This window comes from Nematolebias whitei, chromosome 1 (assembly GCF_014905685.2).
Source record: "Nematolebias whitei isolate Nwh7 chromosome 1, NemWhi1, whole genome shotgun sequence".
In the NCBI taxonomy this organism is placed as follows: Eukaryota; Metazoa; Chordata; class Actinopteri; order Cyprinodontiformes; family Rivulidae; genus Nematolebias; species Nematolebias whitei.
In genome coordinates this window covers 5,412,613-5,425,411 of record NC_056498.1, presented here as the reverse complement: position 1 = coordinate 5,425,411, position 12,799 = coordinate 5,412,613, and the positions used below count along the sequence as shown (strand labels likewise).

Below are 12,799 nucleotides of genomic sequence, written 5' to 3'. Positions count from 1 at the left end.
GAGACGGTTCTGTCATCTTCAGAACAGATCTCGTACCTCCACGCAGAAGTTCAGGAAATTCTGATAAAAAAATGTAATTTCCAGGGTTCCAGGAGAAAAAAACACAGGGTTTTACTCTTGTTTCTTCCTGGTCCCAAAACGGACCGGAGGGATGAGACCCATCTTGGATTGTCAATTTTCAACAGGTCGATCCATGGAGAGACATTTTCACATGTTGACAACCAGACAACTGTTAGACAACATTCCGATCATTCCAAAGCACAGAAACTTCCTGCGCTTCTCCTTTCAAGGGACCCAGTATCAATATAAGAGACTTCCGTTCGGGTATTCCTTCGCGCGTTTTCAAAATGCGTGAAGTCTGCTCTGCAGCCGCTACACAGAGCAGGGATGAGAATTCTGTTTTATCTGGACGATCTGTTGCTGCTGACCCGTTTCCAGACAGGAGGCAGCAGTGCAAACTCTGGCGCTGACGTCACACCTGCAAAATCTGGGCTTCACCATAACAGGGAGAAGAGCTCAGTTCACCCGACCCAGACAATCGTTTATCTGGGAGTGGAGCTAAACACAGTCACTATGAGGGCTCGTTTATCTCAGACGGGAACCAAAGCTCTAAAGGACCAGCTCTGCTACGTGAAGCCGGCAGAGTGATAACAGCTGTTTCCGTCATGAAGTTATTAGGGACGATGTCGTCTGCTCACACGGTGCAATGCTTCCAGAGGTGGTTCGCTCGTTTGCGTGTGGATCCGGTGAGGCAGAAGAGACAGTTGATCACTGTGCCCCCCTCCGTGAGAATCGACCTGAGACACTGGAGAAATCCTCTTGTTCTGTCGGAGGGAGTCCCCGTCAGCAGACCTACGTCACACGTGTCTGTCTTAACAGACGCGTCCCTGTCAGGCTGGGGAGGCACATGCATGTCTCGAGGTGTGGGGGCGCAGTTGCCACCCCACACAGCAGTTCATATAAATGTTTTGTAATGTCGCACGGTTTTGAACGTGATTCAACATTTTGCTCCTGTGCTGCGGAATCAACATGTTCTGATTCACACAGACAGCAAGTGACTGCAGCATACATAAACCGGCAAGGGGGGGGGTGCGCTCAGCCCAAATGTTACACATTGTGAGACGGCTGCTGTGTTGGGCATACCAAATCTGCTCTCCATCAGAGCAGTGTATATCCCCGGTGTTCTGAACAAAGGAGCGAATGTCATGTCCAGGGGCGGTCCGCGCCACGGGGACTGGAGCCTCCATCCCGAGATGATGGCTCAGACGTGGCAAAAATTTGGCAGAGCGGCCGTGGACCTATTTGCCACATGAGAGAACGCTCAGTGTCAACTATGGTTCTCACTGAGCCCGCGGGATGAACCACTGCTAGGGGTGGACGCGTTTGCTCACAGCCCGTGGCCCAAAATGCTTCTTTATGCATTTCCCCCACTCCCTCTTATATCACTGTTTCTGAACCGAGTTCGGGAGGAGGGACCGACAACCCTCCTGGTGGCTCCCGAGCGTGTGAACGCCTGTTATCAGGCCGCCCATGGAAACTGCCGTGGAGGGAGGATGCTGGAGGAGCGATCAGGAGTTACCCAGAAATAGGCCAGCACCTTTGGGTCTGGCCGCAGAGCAGATCCGTTTAGAGAGGATGGGTCTCTCTCAAGAAGTAGTACGCACAATTTAGGATTCACGTGCTGCTTCCACCACAGCGCTGTACACATCAAAGTGGACAGATTTTCAGCACTGGTGTACGGAGAAAGGTGTAGAGGCCACCTCATGTCCACTAGGTGGCATGCTGTCCTTTCTGCAGTAGCTGATGGACAGAAATCTGGCATTCAGCACAATTAAAATCTTTTAAAAGGTGTACAGAGGCGCAGGCCTGTATCACGCCCACTTTCTCTACAGTGGGATTTAACGCTGGTTCTGCAAGCCTTGATCAAAGCTCCATTCGAGCCACTAGATCAGGTTCCGATTAAATTCTTGTCTCTTAAAACAGCCCTGCTATTGGCTTTAACATCCGCAAAGAGGGTGAGTGATTTATCTGCCCTCTCTGTCGCACCGTCATGTCTCAGAATTCAGGCTGATGGCAGCTCAGCTGATCTGAGGCCTAACCCAGCGTTTATGCCTAAAACATCACAAGCTCTTAAATCAAGAGCTATATCGCTGGAGGGATTTTTCCCTCCTCCCCACAAATCAGAAGAAGTATCTTCCATCTTCTCTGCCCTGTACATGCGTTGACGTGTTACGTAGCACGCATAGCGGCACTGCGTCAGACTCAACATTTGTTTGTGCATTATAGAGATGCATCTGCAGGTCGCCCGTTATCCACCCAGCACCTGTCACACTGGCTGTGTGAGGCCATTTCTGAAGCCTACAGAGAATCTGATTTAGAGCCTCCTGACAACCTCAGGGCGCACTCGACCAGAGGTATCGCATCTTCGACTGCTTTGCATTATGGTATAACAATGCAGGATATTTGCACTGCGGCCGCGTGGTCAACACCCTGTTCATTTATTCACTTTTATTTACGTGATGTGTCTACTCGTTCCATGACACATTCTGTCCTTAGTGCCTTACAGAATGAATATTGTTGTTTCATGGAATCTCGTTTAAACTCATCTGACTGCATGCATTTACAGTGCGAGATGTTGTTATCAGTCACAGGTTATGACTGTTGTTCTTGTTCTATGGTCACTGATCAGTTCATGACTTCTGTCATCAATCAGTTCATTTGATTAATAATCAGTTCACTTATTATTATTAATCTGTTCATGTTGAAGAGCCGTGGATCTGCTCTGTTCACGGCCTTTTTCAGCCTCTCCTCTTTCCCGTTGAAAACTTTTCCGGGGCGTTCATGCATTTGGAACGCGTAAACTACGCAGTGCGCATCTGTGCATGGTATGCTTAATTACGCAATGCATATTTACGCACATGGAGAGCTGAATGACTTAAGACATTTTTTGGGCAAGCGGGCGCTTCATATGGTGTTCGAATGGACCCAGTGAGGCGAAGACCACATCTTGCTTTACCTTTAACCCACAGCGACAGCTCTTAAAGGGCGAAGCCTATACGAAATAGAACGTTGGTTACGTACTGTAACCCCAGATTCTATGAGTATAGGCGCAGTCCTTTAAGCGTCGGGCCTCACTGGTTCCTAAATGGCTGAAGAATAAAAGCTATTTGGGAGCTGATTACCCGCTTTTAACATAATTTATACGGACCGGGTGGGGCCTACACAACAGGTGGGCGTGGACTAAATTTTTTCAGTGCGATTTTTTGCATGACGGGATAAACCCACCAGCAACAGCTCTTAAAGGGCTACGCTTATACACATAGAATCTGGGGTTACAGTACGTAACCAACGTTTTTGGACATGAGCATTTTGGGAATAAACCTTGTCGTCTTTCACTTCCTCTTGATAGCATTAATTTGGGCTCCAGTTTTAAAGTTTAAAATCTTCATTATTTTGGATCAGGACATGTCTTTTATCCCCCACAATGAAAAATTTACCAGAACCGCCTTCTTCCATCTGCGTAATATCACTAAAATTTGAAACATCTTGTCCAAAAAGGATGCAGAAAAACTGCTCCATGCTTGGACTATTGCAGGTTTTTATTATGTGTTCCCAAAAACTTCTTTCAAAAATCTTCAGCTGATCCAAAATGCTGCTGCCAGAATTTTAATGAGCGTTGATAGGAGAGATCATATTTCTCCAGTTTTAGCTTCTCTCCATTGGCTCCCTGCCAAATTCAGAATTGAATTCAAAATCTTACTTCTAACCTACAAAGCTCTCAACAACTTAGCTCCATCTTATATTACAGATCTTATTGTTCCATATTTTCCTAACAGAGCACTTCACCCTCAGACTGCAGGTTTACTTGTGGTTCCTAGTTTCCAAAAGTAGAATGGGAGGCAGATCTTTCAGCAGACTCCTAAACACATGTTAGGATAGAAAAAAATACAAAACAGGTTGAGTAGAGTAAGTAAAGACAGTAGCAGAGTGAAGAAATGTGGTCAGTTTGTCCTCCAGCAGTCTAAGCCTATAGCAGCATAACTAAGGGACAGCTCAGGAAACCCAAGCCGACCCTAACTATAGGATTTAGCAAAAAGGAAAGTCTTAAGCCTAGTCTTCAAACTGGATAATGTGTCAGCCTCACGGACAGAAACTGGAAGTTGGTTCCACAAGAGTGGAGCCTGATAACTGAAAGATCTGCCTCTCATTCTGTTTTTGTAAATTCTAGTGTAGCGTCCATCCTTCCAAGCCTTAAGAAAGACGGATGTCCTCAGAGACACTATGTCTATCCTACCCCCTCCATTTTCTGCTAATCTTAGACACTTCCTGACATACTGTTTTCCATCACAGGAAGTTTCTTTGTTATCCTTCTCTGTGTGCGTTAACATGTACAGCTGGGACCACCCTGATATATTCACTATATGATGATTAGTTTAGATTTTGTTTCTCTTAAAAAGAAGGCCTCCCAATGAGCTTCACTTGGCCTTATCAACAGAAATTGAAGATGTCAAGATGATGGGGGAAGTAAGACCTCAGTTGAGCAGAACTTCAAACACTATTTTGTTAATGTAAACAAGGTGTCAGTTCTTTATCTTCTCGGAAGAACTGAGAACGGAGGTTTAATTATATTAATTATACAGTGGGATACTCATAGTACTGTAAAAAACCTTCTGATTGGTTAAAAGTTAAGGGGCCCGTCTTCCCGATATCCGGTATACAGAACACTGGTATAGTGGTGGGACGGCAGCTGATGAGGAAAGTGGGCTTTGGATCAGCAGCCGAGCTGAGCAAATGGAACGAGTGGTTGTGGAGAGTTGATGAGACTCTGAGAAACAACAGCCATATGATGGAAGACGTGTCCAGCTGAGACATGGTGGACATCCTGAACCTTCTCAAAACACCCAGGAGTGAAAGGTATGCGCCGAACTGACCGCAGCCCTGAGAAATGACATCCTTCTTGGGACAGCAGACCACTGGCTTCTTCCTTCACGCATCCACTGCGGTAATGAGAGATGAACATCTTCCTTCTTATGAGAGGACCACGAAACAGTGCCAACTGTTTTAGATAATTTAATTCATGAATCTGAGATAAACTTACCTACATTTTAACGTTAAGAGCTAAGAACCGTAGTCCAAATTGAATCAAAACTCATTCTCAAAGTCCTTAGATTTGTTGTTTACTTTCTAAAATAATATTATTGGTTGTTCATTCATATTCCATATTTGCCATAATTTTCATGTCATAATTCAAACTGACAATAAACGTTACATAACTGTATTTAAATTACGGATTCTTCGTGTTTTCTTCGGGGGACAGGAATTAAGTTTGCTACAAGAACTCATGGTTTATATACGTTTGAGGTGAGGCCGGTCCAGAGTATGGGAGCGTAAATACCTGTTAAAGGGTAAGAGTTTGACCGGATCAGAAGTCCAATATCCTATACATATATATTCCCCTACACTAGGAACCACGAGTAAACCTGCAGTCTGAAAGTGAAGTGCTCTGTTAGGAAAATATGGAACAATAAGATCTGTAATATAAGATGGAGCTAGGTTGTTGAAAGCTTTGTAGGTTAGAAGTAAGATTTTGAATTCTATTCTGGATTTGACAGGGAGCCAATGGAGAGAAACTAAAACTGGAGAGAGATGATCTCTCCCACTAACTCCAGTTAAGACTCTGGCAGCAGCATTTTGGATCAACTGAAGACGTTTTAAAGAAGTATTTGGACACCCAGATAATAAACCATTGCAATAGTCCAGTCTAGACGTGACAAGTGCATGGACCAGTTTTTCTGCATCATTTTTAGAAAAGATGTTTCTAATTTAGTAATGTTTTTAATGTGGGGGATAAAAGACATGTCCTGATCAAAAATAACACCAAGATTTTTAACATTGGAACAGGAAGAAAAACTGGGCAGAGATGGGGTAGAGGCAGGGCAGCCGACTCAAGACCCGAAAGTCCCAGGCTCGATCCCCAGTCATTGCACATCTCTTGGTGTCTGAGCAGGACACCCTATCCCCATTTGCTCCCAGAGCGCCCTCAATAGCTGCCCACTACTCCACCGGGGGGTGGATGGGTTAAATGCAGAGAGCCAATTTCGCCATTTTATGGAAACCTATGATGACAAAATACAACACATTATTAATATTTTTATTATAACTTTTTCTACTTAGCTTTTTTTATGTATGTGAATGTTTCTGTTCAGTGCCCTGAGTCAACTTCTGTTGTGATTTGGAGCTATAGAAATAAACTGAAATGATTAAATTGAAGAAATCTTTTGGATAAAAGACAAAACATTTCAACAAAGAAGAACCCGTCCAGAGGACCTGACTACAGTACCTTGTTAGCGCTGTCTACTGTTGTTCATCAACTCACACAAGAGTTTGAAAAACTATTGACTGCAGCTATCAATAGTGGGCCTGCAATATTTCACATCAATGGTGGCATTTCCCAGAACAATTCAGTCTAGATTCATAAAGCTTCAGTGTGAAAGACATTGGCTGCCAAAATGCAGCTGAAGTCTTTGGTTGACTTAGAAACAGTGGTGTGTAAACCAGGCTTAAGTTGTTCATCTCGTTGTGTAATCCAACCCCCCAGTCCCTGGTTGGTTTTATCAGACGTTTGGCTGCCATCATCATCATCACTGTGATCAGTCCGACTTTATTCACATTTCACTTGTCTCATATTCTGTTGTTTTTGTCTCAGTGTCTGTTATTGATGGTTAGTTTCCTGTTACCAGTGCTCCCCGAGAGAAATCCATCAAGACCATTCAGGATGAGATCCGCTCCGTCATCAGACAGATAACAGCCACAGTGACCTTCCTGCCACTGCTTGAGACGCCATGTGAGGAATCTGCCTTTTTCTTCTTGTTCAGCTCAGTCAGTTCTGCCTTATTAACTGGGTCTCTCTCCCCCCTCCCCCCCCACAGGTGCCTTTGACCTCCTTGTCTACACAGACAAAGACCTGGTGGTTCCAGACAAGTGGGAGGAGTCCGGCCCACAGATTATTGACCAGTCAGAGGAGGTGCGTCTCCGCTCTTTTACCACCTCCATCCACAAGGTGAACAGCATGGTGGCGTACAAGAAGACTGACTCCGTCTGAATCACAGGAGCTGTACAAACCATCAAGCCTTTTTCTGTTAGGAGTTCTGTTGGGTCTGCTCACAAGATCCGTTTCCCTTTGCTCTGTTCACTCTAATGTAAATATTTCTCAAAAACAACTTGTTCAGTGTCATGTTTCTCTGAAGTTTCTCACCTCTTTTTATCTAGTGTTTCTCCTCAGCTGATACTTTTTGTGCATTAAGTGTTTGACCAGAAGGGGGCAGTGCAAGATAAAGCTCTACACACATGAAAATACGTGTCCTTTATTCATCCCATTGGCTCACAGTGTTCAGTGGTACTGACAGATACATGGAACCTGTCTGTCATACTGGTACCATATCAGCTCAGTACAAAAATCCAAAATTAAACAAAACAGGTCCACTTGTCTTACAGAAGTGGACCACCTTCTCGTCTTACATGCAAGAAACAAAGACCTCAGAAATTTTCATTTTTAAAAAGCAGCAAAGTTTAGGCTACAGGCACATCTATATCAATGCTGGAAACTTGAAAGTACAAAACAAACAACACGAATACAAACACGTCTACAAAAGTGCGTCACTGTGTGTTGTGTCTACAAAATGCACTCTGTTGCTGTGTGTACTGAGCACCACTGGTTTGGATAAGACAACAGTGATCTCAACAAGAGAAGTGTAATAATGCTTTATTGTTGTTCCTAACTGAATATAATCAGCTAAATGTGTAATTCAAAGCAAGTGGTGAAGTTCTGCTGTTCTAGCAGAAGTATAGTTTTGCAACAGTAGTCCTAAGTTAACTTCCACTTGTTTTGGCTACACTAACGCCCCTTTTCTGTTATTGCCTTTAGTATCAGTACAGCACGGTTCAGTTCAGTTCAGTACGGTACATGTTATTTCCATTATACTTTCAGTACTGGTTCTAGTGGGCGGGGTTCAAATTGATGTCACGCGCCTTACCAGCTGGTGGTGGTAATGCTGGTGGTAAGACCCTGAAACGGGTTTCAGTGCAGGGTGAGAATAAATTTTTGAAGTTACTGGTAAATTAAAAAGAAACAGATTATTTAAATGATCAAATTAAATAGGGATGCACAATATTATCAGCATGGTCTTGGTATTGGCCGATATTAACGTTAAATTTCAATATCGGACATCGGCTGATTGAAATAACTCGCCGATATAAAAGGTGCTGTTTTTGCCTGCAGTGGCAGCGCAACGCGATTACGTCACGTGTGCCTACCCGATCTCGCAGCGGAGAGAAAAATTCAAAATGTCGGCGGTGTGGAAGTTTTATTTTTTGTTGGTGAGGATGTCAGATTCCGAAGATTTATGGACTACATTGAGCCTCGCTACATCGTCCGCAGTTGGAGATATTTTTCCGACGTAGCGTTACCTGAGTTACAAGCCATAATTTCTGACGTCATTGAGAAGCTAATAGCCGATAGCACGACTTGTTGGGTGAGTTTTACCACAGACATTTGGACGTTGTGTTAGCCCTGTTAGCGTGATTAGTTTTACGGCACAATGGATAGACAAAAACTTTGAACTTAAAAAGGCTGTCCTTCATGCACAGGAGTGCAGAGGATCCCACACTGCAGTTAGGAACCTGGAACAAGCTTCCACAAGTGAGACAGCATCGCAGGTGACTAATGCTAATAAATAACATTTAACACATCTCAAAACTAAAGGAATTTTCTAGTTCCAAACTCATTCATCTTAAACTAAAGTTAAGATTATACTTTTTTTTTTTTAAAGAGATGAGTATGGAATTGATTAAAGTGTAATTAGATGCCTTTTAAAACAAAAAAGGCTAAATTGAAATAGAAGCTTCCATTTTGGGTTCATATATGTGAGCATCTGATTCCAGACAATCAGCCTCACCTGTCACAAACCTCACTGCACGTCACTGGAACAGGGGTGTCAAACTCACTTACAACAGGGGCCAAAATTAAAACCTTTTTCAAATTAAGGGCCAATTTCAGAAACTACATTTACTCAAATCAGATACTCAACATCTTTTCTTGGTCACAGGTTCCTCAAGATTCTAACTGGTGTCATTTGATGTTCTCTGTTGTGCTTTCAACATCATAATCAAAGATCTTGCTCTGAATTTTGTCGTCGGTCACCAAGCACAAAAAACGCCTGCACTTCAGCATTAGACCACGGTGTTGTCATTGCTTTCAAAATCTTTAAAATGGGTCCAGTCGCTCCTTGAGTTTGAGCACCGGTAATTGCAAATGCCGGATCGAGTGTTGTGAAAATTGCTCAAACCCCCATTGACTCCACCCCCTGACCAATCAGTGACTGACAGTGTTCTGACATCATGTTTTGGTGCTGGTTCGGCTAGCTTGGTACCTGAGAGTAAAGGGTACTGAAAAAAGGGACCGGTTCTACGAACCGTTACTAGTGGAAAAACCTTGGAACTGTGCCGAGTCGAACCGTGCCATGCCGTTACTAATGGAAAGGGGTATTTGACTGTTGAAACACTCAGATAGGCCTTTCTTACTGACGTAGAACAGACGTTCTGCATTTAGACTGGCTGACGTCCTCCCTATTGTTCAAAATAAAGCCAGTCAGACGGTGGGTGGTCTGCAGTCTTGAGGCTCTTATTGAGGTCACCATGAGGTTCACATGTGTTAGTGAAAAGTTTGGAGCTGTAAGCCCTGTTTACACGAGAACGACCTCTGGAAACCAGACTTTTTCATTGTTTACTAAAAGGTAAAAGGTCTTTTCTGTGCATGTGTTCACCAAACAATATGCACCTTTCAACACCGTCATGTGTTTGAAATAACCCCCCAAAAAAAGATTTCTGGTCGCTTTAAGGCAACTTTGAAAAAGTTTGGTTGAGGCTGCTGTTGACTAGTTAAGAACCAAAACAGGAACTTGTGCAGGGCAGAAGACCGCTAGCATGACTTCACCCATCAGTCCTGTTGGATGAAAACTAACTGCTGAGATCTTTTCAAAAACTGCTCTAAACTTGGTGAAAGGATCCTTTAAGTTGGTCTTTCTGTTTTTAAGTAATCATCCTACTCTTGCAGATCAGTACCAATTAAAACTTTGTAACTTCCATCAAATGTGCTTCTAGATCAGGGGTAGTCAACTGAATTCAGTGGCAGCATATCCAGCAATTATCATCATTAAATACATTTTGTTTTATGGTTTAAAATCTAGTTTTATTTTAAAATTAACCCATTGGTGGGCCGAACTAAACTCACCCGTGGGCCTGATTGGGCCTCCCGGCTGCCAGTTGAATAGACCTGTTCTAGAGCTAGATGATGTTTTAGTCAAAAACAGCTAATCACTCCTCAGTGCTGATAATTTATTTTTTGTTCACTGGAGTGACATCCTGACATGGGTTTGAAGAAATGTTTCATCACAACACAACAGTAGAACATGTGACAATACAAGTGAAACAATCGAGTCTTTAGCTCCAAGGTTTGAAGAGGGAAAGTTTTAGTTAAAGATGCTGCTCAAATAGCATGTGACCGTTGTTCCTTCAAACATTATAAACAGACTTTTATTATTAAAAACTACAGTTCCTATAAGAATCGTGCGCTCTTTTCAAAAGTACAACATAGAAACTAATAAATATATAAAACAAATAAATATGCCATAGTTAAGACAATAAGTGAAAAATGTATAAAAATGTGTGCTGTGAACAAGGACAAGCTTATATAATCATGTACAGTAAGTACAACAGATTCCACTGGAATGGTTCTGGTCCCTCCACGACCTGGGTCCATCCACCTATCTGTGAGGTCTTCAAGATGACAAGCACTGCAAAAATAAAGGCTATGGTCATAAATATGGCTTCGGGCTCACTCTGGTTCTACATCCTGTGAGCGACAGGAAGACACCCCTACCCTCATGAGAAAATGAGTTTATTTGGTTCCTCCTTTTTTTAATCCATCTTCTTCCTGGGGGCTCTGCTGTATAAATGATTGTGTACAACTTCCTGTCAGACTGGAAGTAGCAGTGAGCAGTTTGGTAGTGGAGTATGGACCATGATTTATTTGAAAGTAATTTTCATTCAGTTTAGCAGATAAAACTCTGTTTTTGTTTTGTTCACATTTGTTTAACAACCATAAAGTTTACTAAAGTAGCCGTGCTGAGTTCAGGTACCTGTCTGTTCGTGACTCCATGAACAATCAGACCAAACTAAATCAGTGACAACAACAACAGAGTTTGAACACGGACCCAAAACAAAAAGTATTTCTGTGAAGAGAGGTATAGTTTCCATCTCCTACCTACAGATGAGGAATTAAAAAGAATGTGGCTGAAAACTATGAACCTGAAGAGACCACCAAAAACACAGTCTGTGAGCTCATTTCACTTTGTTGACAAATGGCTGACGGAGGAAAGCCTGCATCCTACTTTGTGTCTGGACTACAATAAACCACTGGAGAAGAGACGCCGGATATGGTGTGCAGATCCATACTGTAGGATAAACTTCTTGCTGCAGCTGATCAGCTGTTCACCATGCGAGCGGAGAAGTGGGCGTGGCCAAGAGCGCTTGCAAGTGGCAAAGAGCAGAGGCAGGGAGCTGAAATCATGACATTCTGTGCTCTGTTAGTTTAGAAACATTGTTTAGAATATGGCAAGAGTGTGGGAAGGATTTAAAACACCTATAAGTAAATATATATATATATATATATATATATATATAAATATATTTATATATATATATATATACTTACTAGTACTACTATTCCTACTTCACAGTTTTTCACTTATCGCAGGTCTTCGGGGTACGGATCCCCCGCGATAAATGAGGGACTATTGTATTGTGATTTTTTCTGTAATTAACCCAAGCTCAGTGATGGAGGACTTTAAGGCTTTGACTGAGCTCTGTGTCTGCTATAATAAGCCGTCAATAAGATTGTGTCCCACCTCTTCTAATAAAACACCAACCTTATTACTGTGTAGATACTGATACACCGCAGAGCTTTTCAGGTTGTTCATTGCTTCACCGTCAGAAGAACCGAGTCAGTGAAGTAGCTAAATATGCTAGTAGATGTAATCTGTAGCCAGTTCTTCAGGTCGTCCTCAGCAGGCAGTGGTATGATAACAGGTGCTGGTCATAAAATTAGAATGTCAAGAAAAAGTTTATTTCAGTAATTCCATTCACAAAGTGAAACTTGGACATTATATTCATTCATTACACACAGACTGATATATTTCAAATGTTTATTTATTTTAATGTTGAGGAATATAACTGACAACTAATGAAAACCCCAAATTCAGAATCTCAGAAAATTAGAATATTACTTAAGACCAGTAAAAATAGGATTTTTAGAAATGTTGGCCAACTGAAAAGTATGAACATGAAAAGTATGAACATGAAAAGTATGAACATGAAAAGTATGAACATGAAAAGTATGAGCATGTACAGCATCAATACTTAGTTGTGGCTCCTTTTGCCTGGATTACTGCATCAATGCGGCGTAGCATGGAGTCGATCAGTCTGTGTTTCTGCTCAGATGTTATGAGAGTCCAGGTTGCTCTGATAGTGACCTTCAGCTCTTCTGAATTGTTGGGTCTGGTGTATAACATCTTCACAATAAGGTCAGGTGAGCTTGCGGGCCAATTAAGAACAGGAATACCATGATCCTTAAACCAGGTACTGGTAGCTTTGGCACTGTGTGCAGTCAGCAGCAGTTTTCCCATGATTGTGTAGCCTACAGAACTAGACCAAGAGACCATTTAAAGGCCTTTGCAGGTGTTTT

At 42.6% G+C, this 12,799-nt stretch overlaps 1 protein-coding gene across 1 annotated transcript in view; it reads left to right on the top strand.

Annotated features, from left to right (window-relative positions):
• mad2l1 (MAD2 mitotic arrest deficient-like 1 (yeast)) overlaps positions 1 to 7,140 on the top strand; it is a 48,306-nt gene extending 41,166 nt beyond the window's left edge. The window contains exons 4-5 of the mRNA XM_037682094.1: positions 6,741 to 6,844; positions 6,930 to 7,140. Coding sequence (XP_037538022.1) covers positions 6,741 to 6,844; positions 6,930 to 7,102 — 277 coding nt within the window. The 3' untranslated portion in view covers positions 7,103 to 7,140. The remainder of the gene's footprint in view (positions 1 to 6,740; positions 6,845 to 6,929) is intronic.
• Positions 7,141 to 12,799: the final 5,659 nt, after the last annotated feature.